This window comes from Anopheles maculipalpis, chromosome 3RL (genome assembly GCF_943734695.1).
Source record: "Anopheles maculipalpis chromosome 3RL, idAnoMacuDA_375_x, whole genome shotgun sequence".
Taxonomy (NCBI): Eukaryota; Metazoa; Arthropoda; class Insecta; order Diptera; family Culicidae; genus Anopheles; species Anopheles maculipalpis.
The window spans coordinates 43376334-43387179 of NC_064872.1; the positions used below are offsets into that span (position 1 = coordinate 43376334).

Sequence of the window (10846 nt, forward strand, 5' to 3'; positions counted from 1 at the left end):
CACCACTGCACCCAACGGGCTGCACAAACGTGGGTACCGGTGGTGGAGCAAAATAAAACATCAACAACCGTTATCGTTCCACAAGAAAGCACGGTTATTAGATCGTTTTCTTGGCTTATTCGCTCAACTAGCTGTTCAGCGCACGGTGCTCGGGCAGTGAAATTTCTTCTACCATGGCCTTTCCTTTACTGTCCTGTTCCCTTCGTGAATGCACATTTTGCTTCTTTAGTCTGGCCGAAGACGCTGATCCATTGTGAGGTGGCCTAGAAACGTTTGTGTACGCATCGGCAGCTCACACCCACACTGATATTTCACTTCGATGACGTCGAATTTTGTCAGCTGGTTGTTGAGAGCTGGGCTCTGTTAATGACCTCGACGTTGTGACTGCTTTTGGGCTGCATTGTGCATTTACGAAACGATACGTTTGAACGACTGAATCATAACGTGTTTTTTTTTGGTGACACATTTCGCAGTGCGCATAGTAGTAGTTGTTAAAAGTGTGTGAGAAGTTATAATATTTGATGGCGGGCGCCGTATGATTCATTAATATTTGCTATACCTTTAAGTTCCCACAAGCTTAGACAAGCAAATACGTGAAATGTTTTGAAAAATTCAATATTTATTACTAGGTGATTCCCAGAAGGTGATGGCTGATGCAGCTATAAGACCTAAAATAAACGACTATCACTCGTATATCGACGTTATGCCTGAACATAAAAGCATGATGCATGGTAGTTAAACTGTTACCCTATTACCCAAGGTATCGCGATCGCGAGTAAGAATTGGTAGAATTTGTAGTTACATCATTTTTTGCTTGCAATCAGAGATGAGCACTCCCAGAAGCTATCTCCTCTTATCCACTTATTACGAGTTTCACTACCCAGTGTTATCGTACCTGTCCGATATCAGCATCGAACCTACTTATCAATTGTAGCTCCTGCGGCACGTTAGGTCTGGCATTGCTTTCAACTCGCATGCTCACGCCATTTCTCTTGCCACGTTCGCTTCCATCCCTCACTAAATGCAAGCAACTGTAGTACGAATAAGAGGAAAAAAGCACATCTTAATCACACACACACACACACATAAACCTCGGTACAATCTTTATGCCGGACAGCGGCAGGTTGATTTTTTTGCACCACCTTGGTAATTTGCTAATGATCGTCGAACGTGACTAGGCCTAGCGTGGAACGGTCGAACGGTGCAAAGGTGCTATCGGTAATCATTTCAATGGCAAATGGCAAAGGATGGATTCCCCGTTTGACTCCACTATCGCAAAACGCTTGAGCGAAAAAGAAAACTTAACCAACCAACCAAACAAACAAACAGCAACGAAAAGACAACAAACAAACTATTCACCGTTAGTGATTAAATCGGTGAACGATTCCGCAACGAATTCCGATCAGTTGCCGAACGGATCGGAAAACACGTTAGCTTAACATGTGGTTCTGCCTGTGGGGAACTGCTGCTACCTATTGAGAACCTCCCAGGTACTCCAACGTGCCCTCTCGGTTACCTCAAACATGCAAACACAACCCTCAATGACGCGATGATAAGATAAAACAGGACTGCGCTGATAAACGAGATCTCTGTGCTGTACGGTGCTAGCTACTAAAGTCGTTCTACCTATTTTCATTTGTGCCAGGTTGCTGCAGTGCTTTCGAAAGTGAACCGTGCGGTCATCGTACACCCTAGTGCTGGCTAGTGTGGTTGCAGGTGCAATCGTTCCTGAGAGGTGACTGTGGGGTCGTCATTTGTGTAAAGTGTAGTGCTGTGTGTGTGCTTCTGCCCGTGCTTAACGTATTCAATTGCCAAAACACGACCAACAAATACCGAATTCGACTCCCAAACGGGGGAGGGAAAATATTCGTTTGTCGAAAAAACCTTATACGCATGACATCATCCGTGTCCGCACCGTGTCAGTGAGTTCGAACGTGCGCCTTCCAGAATGACCAATCTTGCCCGCCATTATCCAGATCAGGGGAACGGGTTTGGATCCGGTAGCTCCATCCACGACTATCCAGAACATCTAAATCCGTTCTACGAGGATGAAAATCACAAACGACTACGGTTCTGGGATCGTAAGTCACATCGGCGCGGCAGCTTGTCCAGCCTGCGCGATGGATTCCGTGAGTTGTGGTAAGTGTTCGGAGTGTGTGTGTGTGGGTGGATAAGTGCTAGGAGTTCCAAACGAAACTACGGTTTGCACTGTGGCATCCTCTAATTAGCTTATTTATAGTCATTGCATAAAGAATGCTTGTTTGGCAATGACGGTCAACGTAATGTTCATGGAGAGAAAGGGCGCCCCAACTGTGCTCCGGAGCAGTTGTTGAGACAAACGAAATGTCAAACACCTACAAACAGATCTAACGCTTCGTTTCGTACCTCTCTCTGTGTCAGTTTTGCCGGTCGAATTTGCATTACATCATCATGAGCAGTTCGCAGCAAATGGTAAAATGCCAGAAAAGATGATTTTGTATTCCTTTTCGTTGTCAAATAATTCTCTCCGAACCGTAACCGGAGGAAGATTACTCAAAACAATGAATGATCGGTGTTATTCACTGCCGAATAATTTGCTTCCGAAATCTGCATGCTAGGTTCTCTCTCTTCTCTGATGATGTGAAACTTTCGTGATGAGCTCTGTGGATGATAATTGATGTCGATATGCTTCAGGCCAACACAAACTTCCGGTAGAGATGCTAAAACAATCGACACTCAGTGTCACTTGCGTGGATGCTAACATAGGTGCGGTGTAACCTATCGACGATCAATTTGCACCTCACTTGTTGTGCTTCATACATTCCGTGCAGAACACTGCCAAGGGTTTGTTTTTATTTCTGCGTTCCATTGATTTAAACTTAACTGCTTTTTATAAGTTTATTGCTATGGTATGAGAGTTAAGGTTACTCAAGCATTTTAATTAATTTACCAGTCCCACGGAACACAATTAAATCATTTTTTTTTGCATCAATCGAAACGCCTGTCAAAGATGAAGCTGCGTCGAAAGTACAATTGCCCATATGTCTCTCGCACATTCTGCTCGGTTTAGTTCTCTGTTCATTATTATTCACCTACAATGATCAACAAGCGAGCGTTGCGATGTAGGAGTGCAGACATTTAAATACAAATAACGCCAACATTGTCTTTACTCTGTGGTCCGATGTTATTGGGAGCGGTTCCAATCTCAACCATATGCAATTCTTAGAGGAGATTGAGATCATAGGGAAAGATCACTTCTAAATTTAGCATTTGCTGAACTCTACTCATTTTCGCACTCTGTTTTCAAGTGGCATCAACATCTTGGGTTCTGAATTATTGTTTCGATTGTTTTGTAGATTTGCCTCATAGGCGCTGACTACGTTGAAGTGGGAACGCCAAGAAAATATTAGGTTAAATATTATTTTTCACATAAATACGTTCTTTCCTGGGGGTGACTTGACTTGGGCGTTTCGTAAGTTGAGACGCAGACCGTAGAAATGAATATGTTATCTCTTTTTATCATTCTTAAGAAATCGTACCATGTTTGCATACGGCTATGGTTCCATGAAATCTTTATTATTCCAATCAGGAATATAATTTAAGTGCAGTTCAAAATTTGCCACACTCGTCCGGTTACTTTGCCCAGTAGTGGCTTTGATGCAACGAGGACACATAAATCAACATTCGCATTTATGCATTTGCACCGCCAGGCATTTCCTCGTCGGGGGTTCAAGTGCCATTGAATGCTGCTTGCTTTGCATAACGCCTGTCCCTTGTCACTAGACTTATTGATGATAATCCGACTCTTTGCGTCCATTTTGATGTACAATACTACGATTTTGTTAACATAACGTGAACTATTGTTCATGCAAACTAACCTTGATAAGCAAACTATCCAATCCAATCCAATTAAATCCTATATTTGCTCAGTAACAAATAGGCTGCTTTCGTTATTGATGATTTTTAGGTCATTTTCAAGCCGTCACACGATGCTGTTTCATTGTATGGTAATTATACTAACATTCGGTTCAGTTACTCTCTAGATCACCTAGATCCGGACTCTCGGAGGTCTATCCCCTAGAGCTATATGCACCACTGTGGTGGTAGTATGTGTGGCGTTTTACACTAATTGAAATGCGACCTCCATTCGGTTTACACCGCGCGGACGCATGTTGTGGCGAGACAGAACCGCGCCAAGTTCACTTCATACGACAATGCGGCATGTAAGAGGCTCGAAGGTCTACAGCGACAGGACGTAAGCCAATATAACACGGAGTGAACGAGAGAACACTTTAATTGAACCGCATACTGGACTGCTCGACTAATTGAGATCGTTAGAGCGTTTGGGACCGGGTGCGATCGGGGTTTAAGGTTCAATAAACAACGGTAGACGATCGAACGTTTAACAAAGCCTATCAAGACATCGGCATCATTTCGACTGATAATACACGCTTTCCAACGTCCGTTAGCTTCAACGATGCATTCTACTAATGCTTACATCCGATTTCATTCTTCCTCAACAGGCAATATTCATCAAACCGTTTCGGAAAGAAACGCTCTTCGACGCTGGGGATAAACAAAACTTCCGAAAGCCCTCCGCCACTGCGAAGGGATACGTACGATCTTGACTCGATCGCCGGCACCAGTGGGTATCGCAACACGGTAAATGCTCCGGGCTATGGTACGACACGCGAAAGCCAATCCTACACCACGACACCTCTGTTCGTCCGGCATACGCGTTACCGTAGTTCCTTGCAAGACTATCAAAAGGTACGACCACTGCCTGTGCCGCACCAAATGCATTGCGCTGCATTGTCAGGCTCCAACGTTCGCTTTGTTGATTCAACAATAATAATACTGATAACTATAATTTCTCCCGACTCTCCACTGCAACACAGGACAACAACAACGATGAAATTGGATTTATGAGGAATGATCGCTACCGAAGTACGATTCAAAATGGGTACGCCACGTACAACTCGGGGATGGTAACGTCTACGCCAAGAAAAAAGCAAGCTCCTCCCAAACCGTACGGGTATGAAAAGATACCAGAGACATGCTTATTTTGGAAAACGATTACTAAGAGTCAATAATTTATATTGCGCGTTTACAGTACTACACCAAGGGTACCACTACAGCAGCAGTACAACAATGTCAATCCTTTCGATGTCGACGTGGAACCGGAAGGGGACACTTTGTCTACAGTTAGCGTAGACAGTAGTTACAGCAGTACACTACGATCACACACATCAGGAACAAGAACTCGCACAAAACGACGAGCGCCACCACCTCCCCCTGTCGCTGTTGTAAGTATACGCACATGATTCATATCAATGGGCACATCATCTAACGATCAATTTTGAATTGTTTGCTACTTTAGAAACCTGCAAATCGTATCGTTTCCACCCCTGAAGAGCCAGCTGCAGAAGATGCTCAAAATGAGGACCTCCGCAATCTTACCGCTGAAATTGAAAGCTTTGTGCGCATTTCATCGGTAAACGGTGATGCCACTGCAAAGGACACATCTACCGTACGGTCGAATGTGAACGTAGAACCGCAGCGAGCGCACCAACCGCATGATGTAAATAATAATAGCGCACAGGCTGAGATTCCTACAACGATATCAACGATAGAGAATGAAATTGTCGAATCGGATGTCGGAATTGTTGCTAAAGAATCTGCTGAGGTTAAGAAAATTATTAATACCGAACCGAAAATTATACAAAAAGAAAGTAATGAGGTCATTACAATCGACAACACGAAACCTGCGGTTGTAAACTCTGGCACAGCCATTACCGTAGATACTGTTGGCACTGTTCCGGCAGAAAAGAGTCCTATTCCTTCGCCCAGGAAAAAGGTTGACAAAACTCAACCGGAAGTTGGCCACGAAGAACCACAGGAAGTAATAGCTCCCAAAGGAGATATCGATTTTGAGCATCTGGCTCTCCCTGCAACTCCAGTTCCCATACGAAGGTCCAATCGTGAAAATCGAGAAAAGTACATTACTCAAACTGTTACCACTGAAACATACAAGGTGATGAACGATAAGCCAACTGTGCCGAAACCTATTTCACCGACTACCGAGCAGGTCGATGACGAAGGTCCAACAACAACGATTATAGTGGATAACTTGCAGTACAAGCATAAGGTGGCTCCAATCCATACAGAAATCAGCAGCAAGATCGAAACCGCCCGCATGAAGATCAGTGAATCGACCGGCAACCTGCCGACGATTGCGAGTGAAAACACCGCCAATGACAGACGCCGTTCGGTGAAAGACATTATCGAGTCAATCAACAAGAGCCAAAGTATGCTTAAGGTTAACCACGAACAGTCGTCAACCGCCAACGGGCTGCACGAGACTCAATCAACCGACAGCATGGTGCGCAACATACGCGAGCTTAACGAGCGTGAAAAGGAGATCCAAAATTTGTTGCAGGATATTGATGCACGTTACGGGACGAGCAGCAGTGGTGATGCAACTGGCAGAGTCAGCGAGCATGTAATGGTTCCCGGACGGGGATCGTACTATGATAACGTGACCGATGACAATCTTAACGATAACCTGGACGACAAAAACAACATGTACGCTGCGTCGGGCTTTAGGATTAAGAAAAGTCCTACCAAAACGGTCATCATTGCGGAGGGGGGTGATGATCAGCAGTTTCAAGATTGCATCAATTGGAATCCACTACCAAAGCCTAGGCGTAGCCATATTTTGGTAGAAGACGGAGCAGATGGCGATAAATCCTAACCCTCCTTCTTCCTTAATGTGCCTATCTAGTTGTTTATCCGTTTTATCGAAGCTTTGCCTTAGTGATGATGAGGATGGTTACGCGTTATTGTACTTTAGTGATGGAGGTAGAATAAAATTTATGTTGCATTATTATTTATACTAAACAATTAATCGAGTCCTTGTAACGGCTTATTCTTTACACGTTGAGAAAGTTATTCACAATAAGTAATATGCATGCATGAGATCAATGTTAGTAGAAATAGTAGTATCAGTAGTGTATTATTTTCTTAAATATTTTTTTATTATTTCGTAATTGCGGCCAGGTCGTATTTCTTGAAATATTATTTTATATCTAGCTTCACAATCATTCCAACTTCTATGCTATATTTAAGGTAGACATTTTCTTCTTTTTCAGTTCAAGTGCACCTTTTCCCGAGTAGACTCGGCTGTGGATGTTTTTGCTGCCAGGTATCCTTCTGATACATTTGTTCTCTCTGGTTCTAGGGGATTAGCGCCTCTTTGGAGCATCGTACCGTGGAGACTTGGTAATGGATCCCAAGATAACTCCGATTTGTTGCATTTCGATGTTGTAGCTTTTGACCCTATCATCCGCAGAACGCATGAGCCTGAAAGCCACATCTTTGTAAAGCTACAGTAGCATCTAGATCACGGATTCACGTTTCCGCAAGGCAGTCACAACTTCACGTCTCCCAAACCTATTTTCTTGCTTCAGCGATCTAATGTTGTCGCTGACGACAATGACGCATACAAAATGCATGGAGCCACAAAAACCACAGCCACAACGTTGTGAAGTTACTGCAGCATCGATCCCAAACATTCCGCCAACGGCAAGATCGCGAGATACGGCTTAAGATATCCTACACCAACCTTTGTCACTTCTTGGGCCAGAACAACGACTGGCGCTACTGTGGAGTGCGAAGAAACTCTTGACCATTTCAAAATGAGGGGTTAAAGAATTTCTTTCAATAACTTCAAATCATCAATAAAGGCACGTTATGCCATTATACACTTGATATTTTATTTACGTTAACTTTAACGTAATCTAACTTTGACAAATTATAATACGCAAAAAGGTCACTGATTGAAGGCCACGTGATTCCCGTTTCGATTGTTATCGTTCATGGAATCATGTAATAAATTTGACTGTTTTTATCGGAAAATGTAACAAAAGTAATCATAAGAAAAGATTTAAAGTAAGATGATTAGAGCAAAAGGATTATTGTAATCGCAAGTCTAACGAAACCAGAACGCTCCAGAAGAAATTATATTTTTGATTCATTCAAAATGCATTGTTAACCCCATTCATTCTACGATTCCATGTTTGGCTTGAAGGTTTTCAGTTCCGTCTCTAAGTATTTGCAAAACCGGCTTAAATTTGTACGTACCGTAGAAACAGCAGGAAACCGGTCGCCAAGCTGCCGCTTGTCTCGCTTCATTTTCTCCCGCATGACACGATCCAGCTGCTTACACTTCGCGATCATGCCTAGCTCGTACATTATCGAGTGCCAATCATTGTCGGCAAAGATATCCATCATCGAATCGAGTGCCTCTGCCAACACCCATACATCTGGTTCGTTGGCACACGTGTTCAGCACGAAATCAATGATCACCTTCACGTGCGTTTCCGGTAGCAAACAGCCCAAAATGCCCAGCATTCTTAGCCAATTGGCACGAATCTCGATATCTTCGCATCCAGTAACGCCGTTCAACATCAGCTGCAAATCGTTCTCGGTCATCTGCTGGAATAGTTCCGGACTCTTGCGCAAGTGCTCCAGTGCTGCTCGCATCAGCGATGTTGACGCTTCCAGCAGCTTACTGTTACGCTGGCCCTGAAATACTTGCTGACCTAGGTCGATCCACACATTGTACACGGCAGCCGGCCCACCAAGATCGTCCGTCGAGATGTTGTTGCACAGATTGTGAAGGCACAGCATGGCCGAGATCCTCATTGCGTCCAACTTTTTCAATGTACCTTGTTCCGATTCGACCAAAATTTGATACACATTCTCAGCGACGGGCTGTGCCTTCTGCCACAGCTTTTCAACCAGTGCCAGTGACTTTATAGCTTCCAACACTTCGATCGATATTTTGTCCGTATTTTCGACGTTTTCGTTTAATCCGTTCGTGTCGTAATCGTATACACTCTCCCCATCTGATCCTTCATTGTTATCGTTGTCGTTACCTTCGCTCTGCCAGTCATCGTCGGAAGAGCAAATGTTCGTCAATATTTCGGCAGCTATACGTTGGGATTGCAACAGTCTTCCCACATCACGCACTTCTAGCTCTCCCTCGGAAGGTAAATCAGCCTTTCGCCGGCGCTGATGCGACTGGGCCTCAGTTTCATCGTCGAAGACAACATCATCGGTAACTTCCAAATCGACCACATCTTTCTGCGTCTCCAAGGGTAGCATACTGGTCAAATTACCCAATGCCGACCGATGGTTCATCTCGAGCGTTTTAGAAACGCAGATCAAAACTTTACTGGTGTGACTGCTTAATAGTACCGGAACATTCCCAATAATACCGGCAGCTAGAGCACGCAGCATCAACGTTGAATTATCCACTACTTGGACTGTAAGAAGTGATAATAGTTCCCCACCATGGTTGGCTAGTACTCGCCACGATAAAGCATTGTCCTCCGAAACAACCAGCAAACATTGAGCAACGGCAATTGCTGTTGAAAAAAATAGACATGGAGTAAATAGTAAACCTAATGCACCCCTGCCATCCCAAACTTACCGATTTCTTGCCCATACACGTTATAGTTCAGAAAAGCTACAAAGTTCTCCAACAGCTGGGACTGATTGAAGGCGTTCAACGCATCGGAAGTACTTTCACATAAATTCCACAGCAGATTCACACCGTGCAGAAACGTGTCCGAATGCTCATCCATCTGATTCTGCATATTCTTATCGAACGTGGGCGTCCATTGGCCATTACTCGGGTAGCGGTTTAACAATGCAAGCAGCGGCGTCAACACGTCCTGATCGACCATGAACTCGCACAACTCCACACTGATCACCGACAGGTTCCGCAACGCACCGGCAGTCGCATGCCGTACGCTTTGATCCGGATCCACCAACAGCGATGATGCTATCCGGATCACATTGTTTCGTACCAGCTCGGCCACATTGGTCTCTCCCTGGCAGATGGTAGCCAACGATTGCAAACCGCATATTTTCTCCTCGACAACGGCTGATTCTAGCTGCTCCACAATCGCTTCGACCGGAGTGCCGGATTTCTCGCTTTCGGCAAGCCCCTGCTCAATCAACTCGTTTACGTCCATCAACCCCGTGGGGTTGGTTTTATTGCGGTGGAGCTTTAATTTCTTGGCTTTCCCCATTTTTGCAAACCGCTTAGAAACAGGGACCAACTGCCGGACCAACACGCGCAACAAAGCAAAGAAAACAATCACACGTGCTAATGTCAACTGTCAATGTAACTGGCAGTGTTGCCAGAGCGAGAGAATAATATTTGCACACTGGTCGTTGTGCGCTTCATAACAGGCCATTATTGCAGTAACAAAAGTTCCGACTTATTTGAAATTCTAATCTGGAAATAACGTTATTCGTGAAAAATGGCCTTGCCGAATTGTTGTCTAGTATACTAAATAGAGTTTCATGAAGTATCGGTTGTCACGAATTGCAAACAGAGACGGTTAATTTATGGACGGTTTATTTTTTCTCTTTTGTTAGCTAATTCACATGCCGTAGGATGAATCACATGAGCTAACTGGAACATTCATGAACCCTAGTCCACAAAACCTAGCTAATTCACCTACACCAGCATCAGCACCTACACCAGAAGCGGACTGCATGGTGTAGGTAGTGTAGGCGACAGCGACGACGGTCTTCATACGGCAGGACCGAGGTTGAAAATCCCATCTTGACCGTTCCCCCGTAGTGAGGACTGACCATCCAACTACGTGGCAAGTCTAGCAAGCCTATCGATGGCCGCCATGACCGAGAAAGTCGTTAGGTTTAGTAGTAAAAGAATATATTCCCAATTTTAAATGAAGAAAAAAATAAGTTTCTATGTTTTTCCTGCGTACCGGATTCGATATTCGGTCCTACTCGGTATCATCATTGGTGATCCGCTGGCCAAGGCGGT

General features: G+C 44.3%; 2 protein-coding genes across 2 annotated transcripts; one reads left to right on the forward strand and one right to left on the reverse strand.

Moving 5' to 3' along the window:
• Positions 1-1948: 1948 nt before the first annotated feature.
• On the forward strand, positions 1949-6733 carry LOC126564203 (uncharacterized). The gene is made up of 5 exons (XM_050221172.1): positions 1949-2139; positions 4503-4749; positions 4878-5008; positions 5093-5285; positions 5360-6733. The coding sequence occupies exons 1-5, from the start codon at positions 1949-1951 to the stop codon at positions 6731-6733; spliced, it is 2136 nt and encodes a 711-aa protein (XP_050077129.1).
• Positions 6734-8019: 1286 nt separating this feature from the next.
• LOC126564279 (HEAT repeat-containing protein 3) lies at positions 8020-10151 on the reverse strand. The gene is made up of 2 exons (XM_050221281.1): positions 9476-10151; positions 8020-9410 (listed from the first exon to the last, which is right to left on the reverse strand). Exons 1-2 carry the CDS (start codon positions 10077-10079, stop codon positions 8044-8046), a joined length of 1971 nt encoding a protein of 656 aa, XP_050077238.1. The 5' UTR covers positions 10080-10151; the 3' UTR covers positions 8020-8043.
• Between the last annotated feature and the right edge of the window lie 695 nt (positions 10152-10846).

Bases quoted from the DNA above. Each gene is read 5' to 3' on its own strand.
- LOC126564203 (XM_050221172.1), top strand. From the start codon at position 1,949: ATGACCAATCTTGCCCGCCATTATCCAGATCAGGGGAACGGGTTTGGA. The intron at 4,750-4,877 runs GTACGACCACTG...ACTGCAACACAG, and splicing joins CCTTGCAAGACTATCAAAAG to GACAACAACAACGATGAAAT. The intron at 5,009-5,092 runs GTACGGGTATGA...GCGCGTTTACAG, and splicing joins AAGCAAGCTCCTCCCAAACC to TACTACACCAAGGGTACCAC.
- LOC126564279 (XM_050221281.1), bottom strand. From the start codon at position 10,079: ATGGGGAAAGCCAAGAAATTAAAGCTCCACCGCAATAAAACCAACCCC. The intron at 9,411-9,475 runs GTAAGTTTGGGA...TTTTTTCAACAG, and splicing joins CGTGTATGGGCAAGAAATCG to CAATTGCCGTTGCTCAATGT.